This window comes from Canis aureus, chromosome 2 (assembly GCF_053574225.1).
Source record: "Canis aureus isolate CA01 chromosome 2, VMU_Caureus_v.1.0, whole genome shotgun sequence".
NCBI classification, from domain to species: Eukaryota; Metazoa; Chordata; class Mammalia; order Carnivora; family Canidae; genus Canis; species Canis aureus.
This window is the reverse complement of record NC_135612.1, coordinates 67245176-67264538: the sequence shown is the minus strand read 5'-3', so window position 1 is coordinate 67264538 and position 19363 is coordinate 67245176. Positions and strand designations below refer to the sequence as shown.

Below are 19363 nucleotides of genomic sequence, written 5' to 3'. Positions count from 1 at the left end.
CCTTCCTCACTCCCAGATCGTATAAAACACAGATAACCTGCAGAACTAGAAATAAAGGCTGCAAACCCTTGCCACAGACAGATTTGGGTGCACATTTTGCAGAACAAATTTTCCTATTGGCAGAGATCATAAAAAAAAAAAAAAGTGGTCACAGGCTGGGGAAGGGAACATGCAAATAGAAAAGGATGATAGAACGGAATGGAGATCCTCAGTCTGGGAACCCCGGGGCTGCATGGAAACTGAGTGGGCGAGGTCTGTGTAATCCTTCACCATCTCAAAGGAACTGCCGTCCACCTCTCATCCATTGGTCTTCTGGTCTGGAGTGAAACTCACCTAAAACTTGAGATTCCGTTCAACTTCCACGCATCTGTGTGGACATTGCCCACTTCTTTGCCTGAGCAGTCCAGTGTTGCATTCCCATTTTACTGATGGAGGAGTGGAAGTTTGAGGAAGCTGAGTAATTTGCTTAGAAGTCACCAGCAAGGTTGAAGCTAGAACTTGAGCCTCATGAATCTCTGCTGAGCACCCCACCACACTGCCTAAAGCTTGATTTGTGGATCACAGTTATTCACTGCCAACAGTTCTGCCCCTCATTGTTCCTTGGGCAATGACTCCTTCCTGTGACGAGAAATAAACAAGATGCTGAGTCAAATAAGTCAGTCGGAGAAGGACAAACATTATATGATCTCATTCATTTGGGGAATATAAAAAATAGTGAATGGGAATAAAGGGGAAAGGAGAAAAAATAAGTGGGATATATCAGAAAGGGAGACAGAACATGAGAGACTCCTAACTCTGGGAAAGGAACTAGGGGTGGTGGAAGGGGAGGAGGGCGGGGGGTGGGGATGACTGGGTGACGGGCACTGAAGGGGGCACTTGATGGGGTGAGCACTGGGTGTTATTCTGTATGTTGACAAATTGAACACCAATAAAAAATAAATTTATTTAAAAAAAAGAAAAAAAAAAAACAAGATGGTGACAGGCTCCTGAAGTTGTGTCATTTCTAACGTGGCGCTCTACTCCTGCAGCGAGAGACAGGGTTATTTCTGGTGAAATCTTTGCTGTAAAGTACACCAATCAATTTTCCTTACAAATAATTTCTAATATGTAATTATGTAATCAAGCACTCCCATAAACAAGCTTGGCCTTGACACAGAGTGATGGGGTGCAGTAATATTTTAAATAAAAGATGATCACACAACCATTTATTTTGAAGTCCAATTTTCAGGATTGGGAACTATACATTAATGGAAGTTTAGAGATTAACAGCAAGCTAAATGTGAAACCCTATGAGCTAATGCCTTCGACATAAACAAATGTACAAAAATAGCATCCTGCAACTGTTTTCAAAGTCTGACAGAGTTACGGGGCTTTCTGCAAAGCAGAGGGTGCAAAGAGTACCAGATTCATCAAATTCTGGCAGCGATCTGTTAAAAAATAATGGTTTTGTCTACAAATGGAAACTGCTAACAGCTTTTCCCGTCCACTGTAATCGTCTTTCCATCTGCTTGGGTTTTATAATCGTGTCGCCTTTGGAAAATTACAACACAGAGCATATTCTCTTGGAGGTCTGTTGTTGAGCTGAATATTCTGGGCCATGAAATGGTGACAACAGTTGAAGAGTTTCCCTGCAAAAGCGTTACAACCATTGCATCCCAACAAGCCGCCCTGGTGCTGCAAGGCTCTGGCAGGAGGGGAGCAGCAGACTGCGTTTAGTAGAGCACAATTTAAAAAAATGCTCACATACACTTGAACAGGCACGATCTAACTCCCGTGGTGCCTTGAAATAATGGCTACTTATTTTTTGCCTCCTTCCATCATCTTTCCCTCTTACTCTATCTTTTTTCTTTTCGATTTCCCTACAAAACTGTTATTATCTAAGTGCAAGGTCATGAGGGATCTGGACAGCTCCTCTAGCCTGTAATCTGATCCAGAAGGAACATTATTCTCCTGTGTCTTCAAATCCTTTGCCTAGAGCCCAGCTCATGGTGGTGTTCAGTACCTAACTGCTAAATGAATGAATGAATGAATGAATGATGCTATGTTTCTCATATGATGATCTCTACCTTATAAAGCCTTATGTACTTTGTTAAACATTTTCACTGACGCTATCCTCACAACAACATAGGAGGAAGGAAGTTGAGGTATTGTCTCAATGTATTAGTTCACGTCCTTCAAGAGGCAGATGCTAAAATTGGATTAAATAGGCAAGAGATTGATTATGGAAACTGCCCTCAAGGGAAAAGGGAGAAGGGGTAGTAGAGAATGGGGGAGTCATCAGACCACGATGCAGGTCTTACTACCACAGAGGAGAGATGGAAGGATTGAGTAGTGGAAGTATTCAGCAGAAGTGCAATTCAAAGAAAGTTTCAGCAGAGCTGATGGAGAGTCTTTGGGCTGAAGCCACTGTCTGTGGGGTCCCACATCTCCCAGAAATGTGCCTGCTTCTCTCAGAAGTGGCCTTGCTGCTCTCAGACTTTGGTTGGTGGTGCCAGTGTGGTGATGGATTTCAGACAGCATGACTGGGGCCCTCAGTCAATTATACTCTATGTTATGGGAGATTGGAGAGGAGAATTCTCATGATGACCATATTCTGTTTTAGAGATAAGAAAACTAAGATCCTGATAAGTTAAGAGCCATTCTCAAGGGGTCATGCCAAGTGAGTAGGAGAATAGAGGTTAGATTCTTGAACCCTAGCTCATGTGTTTTCTTTATAGATATAACGGTGGCTTCTTTTTACCGCTGACCCTGAGCTCCATCTAATTGGTGATGTTTGGTGGGGAGGTAAAAGTACAGGCAACCAGTTTCTAGACAACATTGGATGGACACAGTATCTGTGTCCACAGGGAGTGTGGTTTCTTACACTTCTGGTAGAAAGCAGAGAATAAGGCTGGAAAGTGAGGATGAGATGTCTTATTCTGGGCAGATAAGACATTTACTTGAGAACAAATGGGTATCATTTGCAGAAAATCAATGCATGAAACCAAATAATGGGATCAATATTTTGGGATTCTCATGGGAAATCCCAGATGACAGACAATAGATAGCAGAAAAGTGGAGGAGAACTGACATACCTATGAATCGCCATCATGTAGCTTTTGAAAACACTGGCATTGAGGGACTGCCCTGCAGGATTGGATGTTGATTTGCTTATCCACTTAGAAAATATTTATTGAGCACCAAATCTGTGCCAGACACTATGATAGGCTCTGAAGATTATTGGCAAAGAAGACTCTATTCTTTTAATGATGGAATAGAGCATCCGGTGGAAGAGACAGACAGTGACTACACAAACGATAATTCTAGACACTTGGAAATGTTATCAGAGAAATACTTAGGGTATGGGAAGCAGAATAATTATGTGGTAAAGGGAAGATTCTGAGGCAGTGAAAGTAGCTTGAGATCTGAATGATAAAGAAGATTATCCATTCATTCAAATCTTCCTCTGTGAAGATTTGAGGGCACAAGTTTCAGGAGGAGGAAGAGCAAGTGACCGCCCAGCAAGAATATGAGTGTTTAGGGAGAAGAAGAAAGGTCCATGTGGACAGAACACAGTGCAGGGGGAATGGCAGGAAGTGAGATAAGAAGTAGGCAGGGCCAGATTCTGTAGGACCTTGGAGGCAGAGCAAGAAATTCGGCTTTTATCGTGTGTCAGGAAACCATTGGAGGCGTTTAAACAGGAGAACATCAAGGTGTGATTTACATTAAAAAATGAAGCTCATCGATAGGAAGGAAAGTGGAAACAGGGAGATTAAGTGAGTCTGTTGCCAGAGTCCAGCTGAGACCTAATGAGGACTTGAGGTGAGCTAGATGGACAAGCTGGAAACAGCCTAGTAGATGACACAGAGAAAAGGATTCTTTGCTGAAAGATGGCACACGTGCAAGGCAGAGAGGCATGGGGATGAGAAGAAGGTATATTGGGGTTCACATGTGGTTTGCAATGACTGCACCATCATGTGTGCATTATGTAGCAGGAAGAAACCTAAAATGAGGAGGGTGATCTCTATTTCCAGAAACTGATGAGGGGATAGCTTGAGAAAACAAGCCACTTTCCCTTTCTGTGCCTCAGTTTCCTTCTCAGTAAAATGGAGAGTGGTATCACAATGGAATCACTAAGACACATTCCATTCTGTGATTTCCCCAAAGCCCAGGAAGGTGAAACCTGACTGAAAAGTCGGCAATGCTGGGGCTTCACCACGTGGGTTTTCATGGCCTCGGGGCTAGGAACGTGCTTTTAGGAGTCAGAGTAATTCATATAATAAATGAATAATGGAAATAGGTGTTGAATATCACCAAGTGTTGAAAGCCCCTTTTAATGGGCTATATAAAACAGGTTGTTACAGGAGACACCTGGTACAGGGGGTATACCTCTTGCTTCCCCATTCTTGTCAGGGTCAAATTGCCCGTGAACACACACAAATCCCTTCTGTAGAGGCCATGACATAATGCCCATGAACACATACAAATCCCGTCTGTAGAAAACAGCACAGGCCATGACATAATGATTACCAATTTGGGTTTCTGTTTCTACAGGCTGTCTGATAATAATAGCACTTACTCTGTGCCCAGTGGAGGTCCAAGCAGTTCACCTGTGGCAAACTCCTGTGGTCTGCAACAAGTGGATGATGTCGGTGATAATTTCTTCCCTGTTTTACAGTGAAGACCAAAGAGGTAAGTAATTGCTTGAGGCCACCACAGCCTTTCTACAGCCTCAGCTGGGATATAACAGAAAGGACTCAGCCTTCAGGAATTGGGATGTGCCATTTGATAATGTATGACCTTGACTTTCAAGCCACTTAACACTTGTTCTTGGAGGATTTCCTCATCTGTGAAATGACCGTAATTATAGCAACTCAGGATGCTGTGTGAGCATCGAGACAAATTGCGTAAAGAATCTGGTGCAATAAACATTGGTGCTCCCCACACATAAAAATGTTTTGTAAACCGCTGTTATCCAAAGATTTAATATGACCTTCTTGCATATTTCTAGGCATTTAACTTGGTTTTGTACAGAAATCATTTAATGTGGAGATATTTGTAGCATGGGAAATTCCTAGGGTTTCTGGATTTCTGTATGTGTGTGGAGGGAGGTGTTGAGGTAAATACTTCCTCTGGAGATTTGAAAACAGTGAGTCAGGAATTTGAACAAGTTGATATTAATTTCAGGCAATATTTTCTGCTCTATGAAGCCAACATGGAAGAAATAAACCTTAATGTTTTTTAAGTGCTTGGCTATGTTCTAGGCCCTCTGGGGGAAGAGGTGAGGTCCAGAGATGAGTCGCAGTGTTGATTTTCTCAAGGAACCTGCTGTCTACTGTGTAGTACAATGACTATATGGGGTGGATTTCTGCTGGAGGCAGAGGTTCTCACAGCAAGATCTGGTGTGTGTGTGTGTGTGTATGAGAGACATTATTTTCATGTTAATCAAAAGGTCTTGGATTAAATAATGTTGAAAAACCCTGGCCTAGACAGAAAAATCCATAAGAGAAGAAATGAATCGGTGAGTTTGTGAGAAAGTATAACTAGTTTTTATACAGATAACATATGGGTAACCAAATATCCAAATATCCATCAGGGGGATCCTGGATCTAGGCAAGATGGCCCAAAGGCAGTGATTTACTACCTTATGACTCCTTTGAGTACCTAATATTTCATAACCTGTTCTCACTTTACCAGAAAGATAATACAACCCATCCGCAATATGATTTCAAAACAAATCAATATAGTGTCTCAATATAACCAAGGAAGAAGTAAAAGGAAAGTAGTTTAAGATAAAGTAATATGTATAGCATTTTAGTATGTGAGCACTCAGATCTGGTTGCACTAGAGAGGTAGTGGACTAATCATATGATTGTGCCCAAAACTGCCTCAGGGACACATCTGGGCCTTGGTGCCTGTTGCTACTGGGCACCTGTTTTCCACCACGTGGCTTTTCTATGTGCTATCCCACCATTCCATGGTTCAGTCCAAGCTCTCATGTGGCAGGTGGCCTCCACAAGGGTGAAACAGAAGCACCGAGGCTTTCAAACTCTAGGTTCTGCAGTCACACAGCACCACTTCTGTTGTGTTCTTTCCATCAGAGCAAGGCACAGGGCCAGCCTAAAATATGCAAGGAGTGGGTGGGTGGGAAATAGACTCTTTCTTTGCAGGAGGAGTGGAAAAGTCATGTTGCAAATGGGCATGTGGGATGAAAGATCATTGTTGCCATTTGTGGAAAAAACCTACCACAGAAGGATAAGAGCCCTGAAAAGTAAAAAAAAAAAAAAAAAAAAAAAAAAAAATTAAACTATTTATTGAATCCTCCATATATGTCTGGCACTGTGCTAAAGCTTTTTGTGCCCATACTAAGTAAATCTTTGAACAAGCCTATGAAATAGACATTATTATTATTTCTACCTTACTGATAAAAAATGGACACCCAGGGAGGTGAAGTAGTTAATTATGGTCTCACAATCAATAAGAATTTGAAATGGTATTCAGATCCATCTCTCCCTGACTCTGAAACCCATGGTCATATCTGTGGTTCATGTGGCACTTATTTTTTAAGTAATCTCTACACCCAATGTGGGGCTTGAACTCACAACCCCAAGATCAAGAGTCACAAGCTCTACCAACTGAATCAGCCAGGTGCCTCTCCTGTGGAAGCTACTTCGAGAAGAAGTATGTCTTCTGAATAGAGTAATGAGGTTGATTTGAGTATATGGATGGATCCAGGGACCAGACACAAAAGATATTCAATCCCCTGATAGCAGAGAACACAGCTGTTCACTTGATGCTTTTCAGTTTAGGGATATGGGGGTTTGGCCTGTGCATGTGTTCCCACATAGTGGGTTGAAAAGGCATTGGCAATTTGTAGGTCTGTGCGTTTCCACGCCTGTAAGATGTTCAGGTCTGCACCTGTACAGAAAATGTGTGGTTCGGAGTGCCAATGGTGTGAATGATGGCTGTATCAGTCACATGCGGAGGATGATTCCTAGTGACCTGGGGGATGGAAAAGAGGACAGTGTCAGAATAATGGATGAGACATGTGTTTCCTGGTGGCACAGACCTGCTAGGAAGAGTTTACAGGTGGGCATTATCTTCAAGCAAGGAGGGAACAATCAAAAACATCCTTGGTCCTTTTGATCTTTATTCATCATTAAGCAAGGTTATTCTTTTTGGGGGTCAAATCACAGTCAATATTTGTTGATTTAAAAATCATAGCAGTCTCTTTGTGAACCAAATCAGTTCGGGATGATCCTTAACTCAACATTTCTCACAAAGTTCTATTTAAGGGTATAAAGGATCTCCCTAGCATCACAGTGTGGAAGCTGATTCTGGTTTTTATTCCACCTGTGTTGTGGTCTGGCTGTGTGAAAGCTTTTTCCGGAAAAGCTTCTACAACCCCATACCCTAAGAGTTTTCTCATCTGCTCATTCATTCACTCACTCAGCTGATATTTTTTGGAAGCCTCTAGAGACATTGTTCTAAACATTGGGGCTACAGTCATGAGCAAAAAGATGGGGTACCTGGGTGGCTCAGTTGGTTAAACGTCTGACTCCTTATCTCACCTCAGGTCTTGATCTCAGGTTGTGAGTTCAAGCCCCACCTTGGGCTTCATAAAAAACAAAACAAAACAAAAAAAAACAAAACAAAAAATGATATGGAGTTCCTAGTCTCATGGAATTTATATTCTAGTTGGGTGGGGGGTGGGCTCTGGACATTATATACTATGTTAGATGGGGATAGGTGTTAAGAAGAGCTAAAAGGATGTCAGGAGGAAGTGATTCCCAGGCATGGAGAGCAGTCAGGACAAATTCCTGTAGGTAGGCATGTGTTTGGATGGATCAGGAACAGCTACAAGGCTCTTGTGGCAGGAACAGAGTAAATGAGAGAACCCCGGTAGGAGATGAGATCAAAGAGGGAAGGAGTCAGTCTGGGACACCAGACACCAGAGTGAAGCAAAAATCTATTGGAGAGTTTTGAAAGGAATAATCTGTCTTATAATTTTATAAGGTCATTCTGGCTCTTATACGGGGAACAGTTCAAGGGCGAAGACAGAAAAAGGGAGGGTAGCTGACTAGTTCAAAGACTGTTATAATATTACAAAAAAATATGGCAGCTTGGACTAGGGTGGTAACGGAAAGTTGTGAGAAGTGGTTTGAATATAGATATTCTTCAAAATTAAAGTCAACAGAGATTTGTTGAAAACAAGGTATAGGATGGAGTCAAGAATGACTCTAATTTTTCAACTTGAGAAACTGTAAGGATGGAGTTATCATTTACTCAGATGGGAAAGACAATGAATGGTAAGGGCAGGTTGGGAGAAAAAAGAGAAGGAGCTGAGTTTTATTTTATTTTTTATTTTTTTAGGAGCTGAGTTTTAAAAATGTGAAGTTTGAGATGCCTAGGAGACCTCTAGGGGAGTATTTTAAATTGGAAGCTGAGTGTAGGAGTTTAGAATCCCGGAGATATGGCAAAATTAGTAATGAGTATTTGCATATCATCAGCATATAAATGATATTTAAAGCTATGAGATTGGATAAGTTGAACTATCCAAGAAAGTAAGTGTAGTTAAGTAATAAGAGAGATCCAAGGAATGGGTCTTTGAGCACTCCAGCATTCATAAGTCAGGAAAAAGAGGAGGTGCCAGTGAATGAGCCTGAGAAAGAGTGGTGTGTGCTAGGAGGAAAGCCAAGTGATGTCCTGAAGTCAAGTGAAGGAAGTATATCAAGGAGTAGGAAGAGGTCATTATGTCAAATGTAGCTGATAGGCTGAGTCTGGTAAGAATTGAGAATTGGAAATATCAGAAAGGGAGACAGAACATGAAACTAACTCTGGGAAACGAACTAGGGGTGGTGGAAGGGGAAGTGGGCGGGGGGTGGGGGTGACTGGATGACGGGCACTGAGGTGGGCACTTGATGGGATGAGCACTGGGTGTTATTCTATATGTTGACAAATTGAACACCAATAAAAAATAAAAAAAAAAAGAATTGAGAATTGAGGGCAGCCTGAGAGGCAGAGCGATTTAGTGCCGCCTTCAGCCCAGGGTGTGATCCTGGAGACCCAGGATCGAGTCCCACGTCAGGCTCGCTACATGGAGCCTGCTTCTCTCTCTGCTTGTGTCTCTGCCTCTCTCTGTGTCTCTCGTGAATAAATAAATAAAATCTTAAAAAAAAGAATTGAGAACTGATTTTGAATGTCAGTATAAAGGCTGTTGATGACCTTGATTGAATTAGTTTTGGTGAGGACATGAGGTTGAAAGCTTGACTGGAGGATGTTCAAGAGAAAATGGAAAGGGAAAGTGAAGACAGAACATGGACTACTCTTGGGAAGAGTTTTTCTGTGAAAGCAATTGACTGTAGCTGAGAGTGGTTGATATGGGACATTACATCATATTTGTGTGCTGCTGGCTATGACCCAGAAGGGGAAATGATTGATGATAGAGGATATGGGGGAGATTAGTTGGAGCAGTTTCCCTGAGTTGGTGAAATGAGATAGGATCTAATAGGCATACAGAGGGATTGGTCATAGATGGGAGCATATCATTATTGTATGGGAGGAGATCCAGTATGTATGGTTCAGGGGCATTTAGTGTGGTACATTTATGTGGGAACAGGTGGAAATTACCTTCTGATTGCTCTACTGTCTCAACTGAATAAGATGCAAGGCCATTCATTGAGAATAAGGAAGTAGAAAAAGCTTTACACAACTTTGAAGAGAGATTAGAAGGTGAGAAACAGGCAGCCAAGAAAGTGTCAGAGATATTTGAATAGGGGCGTGCAGTACATTTCATGAACAGTAATGAGGGCTGTTTTGAGTTTAGTACTTGGGAATTTGAAGTGGAACACCCATGTGCTTATGTGTTTTCCTCCAGCTGTGTTTGCAGACACAAAAGAAGATTGAGAACTAGTTTTAAGCATGTTTTATTCATTTGTTTGTTTGTTTTACTCCAAGTGAGAGTGGAGAGAGAAAAGTTGCCAGTCTGTGTTGACAACTAATTATAATGATGTGCTGTGGATTTTTTAAAAAAGATTTTATTTATTTATTCATGAGAGACACACAGAGAGAGGCAGAGACACAGGCAGAGGGAGAAGCATGCTCCCTGCGTGGAGTCCGATGTGGCACTTGATCCCAAGACCCCAGGATCACAACCTGAGCAGAAGACAGATGCTCAACCACTGAGTCACCCATGTGTCCCTGGGCTGTGGATTTTTATGTGAATAAAATCAAAAGGTGAGGGGTGAGGAAAAATAAGTGGAATGGATTTTAATATGGTTGAGATCAAGGGATGGTTGGAATGTGAGCACAGCAGGAGAGAGCTGGAGATGGAGTCAGTAGTAAGTGTAGGATTCTTCCAGTTGATCTTTTTAGACGGATAGGATCATCTGGGCTATGACATGGGATGGGTTTGTGAGATGGGTTAGAGGATACAATTGTTGTAGGATATAAAGAGAATTGAGAAGCTAGATGTTGGATGGATCATCTATATTGATATTGAAAGTATCAGCCTGAAACTCTGTATATTACTACTTACTAGGATGATTCCCTAAACACTAAATTCTCAGGGAATATTTGTTGAATGAAGGGTTGTTCTGCAATGACAAGTTTCAATCTCATACTAGTTTCTTGTGTGCACAGTTGAGATAGAAATAAGTAGATCTTATTTCACAGTGAGCCAAAGTGAGGGTACTAGTCTCTAAAAATAGAGGATAGCAAATTAGCTCTTTGGGGGAATTACTTGGCAAATTCTATTTCACTGGACCCTGCAAACACTTAGCTTCCCAGAGCACTAACAGAATGAACTCACATAACATCAACAAGCATTTTTGTCTTTAAAAATGTTTCTGTTTCTATATAATTAGGTCTTTGGAAGAAAGACAAATATAAACAGAGGGTATTGTGTACAGAGAAGGTGACGAAGGGGAAAAGAGTCAATGGAATTTGGATTTTTCCTCAACGTTATGAAGATCCCTAGAGTTTAGTGTTTTTTTCTTTTTGTTTCCAATTAAAATGGAAAGCTTTGGAGCTGACTTTCCCTTAGAAATAGTGGGTACTGTGAGAATGCAGTGCTGTATTTATACTGAGAAATGGATTGAGTTTCCAACCTTTCAGGGTTGGCCTATTTGGTAGGTGAAATGTATTTTCCCATTGAAACATTTTTGCATATGGAAGTCAGGTTCCTAGGCAAGTCTTTGTCTTCATAATGAACCCAAAGTAAAGAGTATTATTTTGTTTTGTCTTAATAAAGAGGGTTGTAACATTTTGTAATACTATATTTATATATTTGGAAGGAGGATTGTCTTCCCTTTCCTTTGGAGCTAGCTTGGCTGATACTTAATTACACCAATATCTCTTCCCTTTTAAGGAAAAACTGGGGTCTAGATTGAAGTGTTGAAAATGATTCTTTCACTTGGTCTACATCTTAGTTTCCTCTAGAAGTAGAATCTCCTGAGAAATATGGGGGAAGAAAAGGGATAAGTCATTTCAGTAGCCTATTTTGGCTTTGAGTTTAAGCATCATCCTACAATTAAGGTTATACCAGTAATAAAACAGACACTGTATTTTAATTCCTGTCTAGTGCCTGCATTTACATTCCAATTGGACCAGAATTCTTAGGACAGAATAAAGTGGTATTTTGGTATCCTCAAGCTTCGACAATATTATATAGTGTCAGACCAAGATGCACTTGGTGATGCACTTCATGGATGCAAGGAAAGGCAGACTTGCCCAGCAAATTAATCTGATGCCTGTCGTCCCCTCACTGTTTGAGAGTTTCTCCTTGCTGTTGACACTGTGCCTTCCTCTGCTCCTCTTCTACACCCTTCTCCTGCCATGGCTGTCATGTCCTTGAAAGGGATATATGATGTAATTTAAAGAGCTCTGGCAAAAGGCTTCCCACCTCATTACCATTCAGTCTGTTTGCAGTGCACCCATCTATTCTTTTTTGGAAAGCAGTGTGGTTTGGGGAAAAGACGTGACTTTGGGGATGGACAATTTGATTTTAAATTGGGTTGACTATCTACTTGGGAAACTTCATTCGTTCTTGGGGACTTGGTTTCCTCACATGTAAAATAAAAGATGCCAACTAGGACCCAACTTGAGTAATTGCTGTGTGGATAAAATGTCCTCACCAGTACCTAATGCTGTGTCTGGCACAATTAGGTATATTAGCATGGATATATTGCCTCCCTTTCACTAACTTTAATGGTAGCATTTATCTACATTTTATAAAATGAAACCAGCTGAGACTCTGAGTGGGCAAGTAAACTGCAGAGCTGGGATTCACATCCAGGTTTGTCTTACTCCTATTACATTACACACTCAGCGCCCTCCTAGAGGGTCCTTCATGTCACCCACAGGGATGGAATATTAATGAAGGTTGCTGCTGGTGCTAATGCACAGCATGGTCCCAGAATGCCCCTGTTGGACAGCAGGAGGATGCCTCTTATGGTACAGCAGAATGGCACCCACTCCAGGCTCTTCCCAAGAACAATTGTGACTTCTGGTGATAAAGTTTTTAACAAGAAATGAGGTCATTTTCTTCCTTTCTGTGATATCAACAGGCCTCATTTTAAAAGGCCATTTTTCAAACAATGATTAGAAAAAGCCATACTGGGTAGAATGCCAAATCCAAGAATCAGCCTGATTAGATATGACTCTCAAAACTAAAAAAAACAGTATATTTAGTAAAAAAATGGAGAGAGACCTGTAATACACATCATTTTGACTTTTAATAATTGAAAATGAAATAGAACTTTGTTAGACAAAGATATGGCCTAACATGGTTTCTTGTGTGAAGGGAAAGCACCGCAAACCTCCTGAGGTCTGTTGATCTAAGAGTAGCTTTGCCATTGCACACCTGGCACACACCTTTCAATCACCAACAAGACAAATAAGAGGAATTACTAGGGCTTCAGAAGGTTTTGGATTACAAGTAACTTCTTGATGAGAAAATTGGTATTGGAAATATCTTTCTGTGTCAAGTTCAAAAAGTTGACCAAATCTCTCCCTTCAAGGATTAAGCTGTCTTCCAAGAATTTATTTTACTTACAGAAGAGACAGGGTGTCAAAATGTGGAACAAGAGGAATGAAAATGGCTGAAGGAGCCCATTATATGAAGAGATGCACAAAAGAGGAAACGAGATTGATGCAAATATATATAGAGAGACATGATCTATTACAAGGCAAAAGAAAACCTGGTCTGGGTTGGCTTCTGGCCAACTCTATGAACTTCATTTGCTTTTTTCATCAGAAACTCTGGGGAAAGACATAATCATTTTTCGATTGGAATTTGATTCCCTTGTAGCTGTGTAGGTGGGAAATAACTTTGGATTGCTGTGCTGGTCTTCTGTGTTCCAGGTACACCCTTTCTCATTCCTACATTGCAGCCATCTGTTGGTAATAAATCTCTGTGCGGTTGCCATCTGTGGGTGGAGAGGGAGAGTGACATGCTTCTTTATTCAGGGAACTTTGCATATAGTTTTGGTTCTAAGAAGGACCCTGGCACTAAGGATGTGGATTCACTCTCAGAAAGCATAAGTCACACGGAAATAGATATTTTTAGATAGGATCTCATTAGAGTTAGAAGCTTCCAACACCATAAGCAAGGCTATGTGAGCTTGGGCAAGAGCTTCATTGCTCTGTGTCTCTTTGCTCATCCATAAGGAAGAGGATAATGCCCTTGTAGGGTTTTGTTAAGGGCAAGTGCAAGTGTAAAAGGCACACAGTGTCTGGCACATAGTAAGTTGAATCAGTTAGGGTTCATTCAGAAAGCAGAAATTAAACAATTCAGTCAAGAAATGAGCAGAAGATGTGAACAGACATTTCTTCAAAGAAGACCTACAAATAGACAGCAGGCACACGAAATAATGCTCCACATCACTTGTCATGGGGGACATACAAATCAAAACCACAATGAGATACCACTTTACACCTGTTAGAATGGCTAAATTAATAAGACAGGAAACAACAAATGTTGGTGAGGATGTAGAGATAGGGGAACTTACACTGTTGGTGGGAATACAAGCTGCCACAGCCACTCTGGAAAACAGTATCGAGGTTCCTCAGAAAGTTAAAAATAGAGCTACTCTATGACCCAGCAATTGCACTACTGGGTATTTACCCCAAAGATACAGATGTAGTGAAACAAAAGGGCACCTGCATCCCATTGTTCATAGCAGCAATGTCCACAATAGCTAAATGGTGGAAGAAGAGGAAATGTCCTTCAACAGATGAATGGATAAAGATGAGGTGGTATATATATGCAATGGAATAGTCCTCAGCCATAAGAAAGGATGAACACCTATCATTTACATTAACATGGATAGAACTGGAGGCTATTATGCTAAGTGAAAAAAATCAGTCAGAGAAAGCCAATTATCATGTGGTTTCACTCATATGAAGAGTATAAGAAATAGTGCAAAGGACCATGAGGGACGGAGGGGAAACTGAATGGGGAAATTTAGAGAGGAAGACAAACCATGAGAGACTTAACTCTAGGAAACTGAGAGTTGCTGGAGGGGAGGTGGTGGGGGGATGGGGTCACTGGGTGCTGGGCATTAAGGAACGCACTTGATGTGATTGAGCACTGGATGTTATAGGCAACTGAATTATTGAAAACTACATCTGAAATGAATGATGTACTATATGTTGGCAAATTGAATTTAAATTAAAAAAATAAAAGAAAGCGGAAATTCTAGCAGAAGAGAATTTAACATAGGGGATTTACTAAATAGTGATTGGAGGAACAAACCAGAAAAAAACAAAACAAAAGCCAACAAACAAAAGCCAAAATTCCCCACCGAGGCAGCACAGGCATAGTAACTGGAGAATGAAGGAATGTGGTGGTGTTCTCAGAGTGTGGAAGCTGGGAGGAGGAGCGTGGGACCCAGGCCTCTAGGAGGGGATACTGGCCAGCACCTGGTGTTTTTGAGGAAGCACAGTGAGACCAATCTTAAGAGTGTGGGAAACAAACAAACAAATTGGAAACTAAAACAAATTGGAAACTAAAACAAATTGCTGGCCAGGTAAAGAGCTCTTGCCTGTGTGACACAGACAGGAACAGAGAGTAAAGCAGGAGGGACATTCTGGATGTCTGCGGCTGGATGGGCAGGGCATGGAAGGGAGCAGTTGGCAACAAAGAAATACAGTTTGCCATCTTAGTCTCAGCACCAGAGCAGAGCGCAGAAGTGTGGAAATATAACTGAGAGGCAGTAGTTTAATAACTGGGACATAAGAACTCAACAAATATTGGCCACACTATTTATCTGGCGTCTCCTCCCTTTCTCCCCTTCCTGCTTTTTTTTTCCACCCCAGTAACCTTGATAATGTTTTTCTTCTGTATACTGAAGGATGAAACCAAGGATAGTAAGAGAAAAAGTCTCAGTAGAAGACAAGAATATAGAAAGAATGAGCCTAGTCTCGCAAGAAGTTGGAAGCTTTGGCTATAGGATCATACTTCTATTTTGGCAGATCAGATTTTGAGCCACTTTGAGGGACTCTTCCCAAAAGGGGAGTTTGCTGATGTCTCCAGTGAAGAGCTGCTCTGTTAAACAGGAGACTCTTCCCATACAAAAGTCAGAGTAAAGTTAATTCGATGCTTTCTAGTTAACATGTTTGTCCCGGAGGAGGGAGGACCGGCCACTGTATGAAGATGGGAGGAGCATGTGCAGTGATACCTGCTGGATATGGCTGGAAAAGTGCACATGGGGAGATGTTGGGAGGTGGCCAACTTGTCAGTCTCCAAGTGTTAGTCTGACACATGCTGCACGGTTACTTTTGTATCACAGTAGGTGATACAAAACTCTGGACTCAGAGGTGTTCAAGATGCAGTTATCACTCTCGAAGTGCTCAAAGAAAGCAAGGACAAAAGTGCCTAAAATATAAGGTACAATGATAGAATCGATCATGCTTTGAGAAGTAGCAGCAAATCCTTTCTCCTCTACTGGTTCAGCTCCATTTCTTGTGCCCTTTTCAAATCTTAGGGGTTTCTATAAGCTATGACAATAGCAAATGGGTTTTCCATGATTAGAGGTAGAAAATAAAGTTGGAAAAAAAAACTCAATGAGGATGGAGAAAATACATAATTTTGTAGTTTTAAGATGATCAGATACCATTCTACAAAACTGACAATTTCGGACTTAACTGGTCATCTGTCCACCCATCCACCTATCCATTCTGTCCACTCTCCTCATTCTTCTGTTTCTCCAGCCCACAAATCTCTAGAGTGGCTACTTACTACCTACCATACGTTAGACTTGGTACTCAGTGCTGGGACCATTTCAGATGACAACATAGTTCCTGCCCTCACACTCAAACAGGGAGAGACAGGTATACAAAAACCAAACTATAACAAAATGGGAAGTACTTTTATAGAAGCATGGACAAGATACTATTAAAAGTAAATCTAGGGGCACCTAGGTGCCTCAGTGGTTGTGTCTGCCTTTGGCTCAGGTTGTGATCCTGAGATCCCGGGATCAAGTCTCATATCAGACTCCCCACAGGGAGCCTGCTTCTCTCTCTGCCTGTGTCTCTGTGTCTCTCATGAATAAATAAATAAATAAATAAATAAATAAATAAATAAATAAATAAATAAATCTTTAAAAAAAAAGTATATCCAAAGCAATAGGAAAACATTCCTATTGATGTTCAGTGTAGGACCTTAATCAGGATGTTCAGTGTAGCACCTTAATCAGCTGCTGAAGAGCCTAGTCTCAGATCCTGGATCTTGCCATTATTGGCTCTGTCAGCAAGATCCTTAAACGTTTTTCTGCCTTTATTTTTAAGATTTATTTATTTAAGAGAGAGAGAGCGAGCAGGGGGAGGGGCACAGGCAGAGGGAGAAAGATAATCCTCAAGCTGACTTCCCACTGAATGCAGAGCTTGACATGGGACTTGATCCCAGGACCCTGAGATCATGACCTGAGCCAAAATCAAGAGTTGACCACTTAACTGACTGAGCCACCCAGGCTCCCCATGCCTTTAATATTTTTTTATATTTAGAATGGACTTCTGGTACTTAGCTCATAAAATTACTACTAGGATCAGGTGATTCAACATATATTAAGCAATTAGTTCAGTGAGGATGACAGAACATGAGAGACTCCTAATTCTGGGAAATGAACAAGGGGTAGTGGAGAGGGAGGTGGGCAGGAGGTTGGGGTGACTGGGTGACGGGCACTGAGGGGGGCACTCGATGGGATGAGCACTAGGTGATTGCTATATGTTGGCAAATTGAACTCCAAAAAACCCCACCATATATTAAGCAATTAGAATCATGTCAAGCATTTAAAAAGCATTAAAATATTGGCTAATATTAATGTTTTAATATTAACTTAGAGTTTACATTCATCATTGCATTTAATCCTTAAAACCTCTCCTTGCCCTGGGAAAGCAGGCAAAATAGTAATTACTTTCCAAACAGGGAGAACCAGGTCCAGCGAGATTATTTTTTGGGGAAAAGCCACAGAACTGCACAACAGTGGAGCTAGAAATCTATCTCAGCGCTTCCTCTGTAATGCTCTATTATGCCACGAAGCCTCATACACTGACTTGGAAAAGCAACTGTTGTTTCCCAAGTGTCCGAGCAACTGACTGGGCTGCAGCTGGGCTGACTGTAAATACAGCCAAATGATATCGGCTGCAGTCTAAGCAAGTCACTGCCGCTTTGCCCGCATCTGCCACTCAATACAAGGTCCCTGGTGATGAAGGAACAGAAGGCGGGGGTCAGGGAGCTGCCAAACACCAAACATACATCTTAATTGGTTACAGGCAGTCACCTCCATCCAAATCCTTGATGGGAAAATGGTTCCCACAGGGGTCCATAGAATTAGGAATTCAATGTCCTTTAACATTGAAGCTGGCTTTGGAGTCCAAAATCACTCAAGAGTGAGGTATTTTTGATTGATATTCTATTCCACATGTGTGTAGGTTTTCTTGATTGTTTCATTTGGCTTTGGGGTTGGGTCCTGTGAAAATGCAGCAGAGCATTGAGTGCTGAGAATGTGAAGCTGAGAGAGAAGAAGGAAATGGTGCAGGAGCCTAGTGCTTACCAGAAAAGGAAGCACAGACCGCAATTTGTGGCTGCTGCTGAAAGGAGGGGTGTGTGGGAATTATGAAATGGAACCTGGAAGACTTGAGGTCCTGCTCATTTAAGTTCATCTCTTGAGTGCCACATGCTGCTCCTTGACACAGCTGAAATGGCTCTTTCTTTTGCCAAGTTCCTAGGCTAGTAGGGCAATAGTGTAAGCATATACTTCTATTACAATGCAATATGGGATGGTAAGATTTTTCTACTACACCTGGGATTTTGGGGTTTTAGTGAGTAGATGCCATCTGAGCAGGGTTTTAAAGTATGAATAAGAATTTTCCAGGCAGATAATTTGAGAAGGTGCATTCTAAGCTGAGGCCATAGTATATCTAAAGACCTAGAATTATGCCCATGTTCAACTTAACTCAATTTGGATTCCTAAATAGTCGTACCAATTACTAGGACTTGGTATTATCCTTTTAATTTTTGCCAAACTAGTGGTTGTAAAATATCTCATTGTGGTCTGAAGTTGTGTTTCCTTAATTGCCGATAAGGTTCAGCATCTTTACGTGTTTATTGACAATTTATGTTTTAGTGTGATAACTGTTCATGACTTATGCCCATTTTTCTATTTGGGTTGTTTGTATTTTTTTTAATTTATTTTTTTATTCATGAGAGACACAGAGAGAGAGAGGTAGAGACACAGGCAGAGGGAGAAGCAGGCTCCATGTAGGGAGCCCGATGTGGAACTTGATCCTGAGACTTCAGAATCATGCCCTGGGCTGAAGGCAGGTGCTAAGCCACTGAGCCACCCAGGGATCCCCCGTTTGTATTTTTCTTATTGACATATAGGAATTTTCATATATTCCAAATGCTAATTGATTCTTTGTTGGTTTTGTTTTGCAAATGTATTCTATGTGTATTTATTCTCATATACATATGTGTATCATATATCTCCTGTATGTTATATATAATCATATATGTAAATTATATATTTAGATGTATTTACATATTGATGATATAATATAAAATAATTATATATAATTTACATATATTTAATTGGTCCCATTTTAAATACATATATAATATATATAAACTACTCTCTCTATATTATATATATAATATATATGTATATATACATCATACAAATGTGTCTCCTATGGCTCATCTTTTCATTTTATTTTATTTACTTTATATTTTAAAGGTTTATTTATGTATTTGAGAGAGAGAGTATACACTCACGGAGAGAGAGGCAGAGGGAGAGAGAGAATCCCAAGCAGACTCCCTGCTGAGCATGGAGGCCTACTTGGGGCTTGGCTCCATCCCATGACCCTGACATCATAACCTGAGTGG

The 19363-nt window shown here is 41.0% G+C and overlaps 1 protein-coding gene across 2 annotated transcripts in view; it reads left to right on the top strand.

The window, feature by feature from the left end:
- The window catches only part of LOC144301242 (uncharacterized), a 417552-nt gene that overhangs the window by 77498 nt on the left and 320691 nt on the right, over positions 1-19363 (top strand). For both annotated transcript variants that reach the window (XR_013368046.1, XM_077877965.1), the window contains exon 5: positions 4534-4671. Coding sequence is in view for 1 of the 2 variants with exons in the window: in XM_077877965.1 (XP_077734091.1) it covers positions 4534-4671 (138 nt within the window). In the remaining variant the exon portion in view is untranslated. The remainder of the gene's footprint in view (positions 1-4533; positions 4672-19363) is intronic.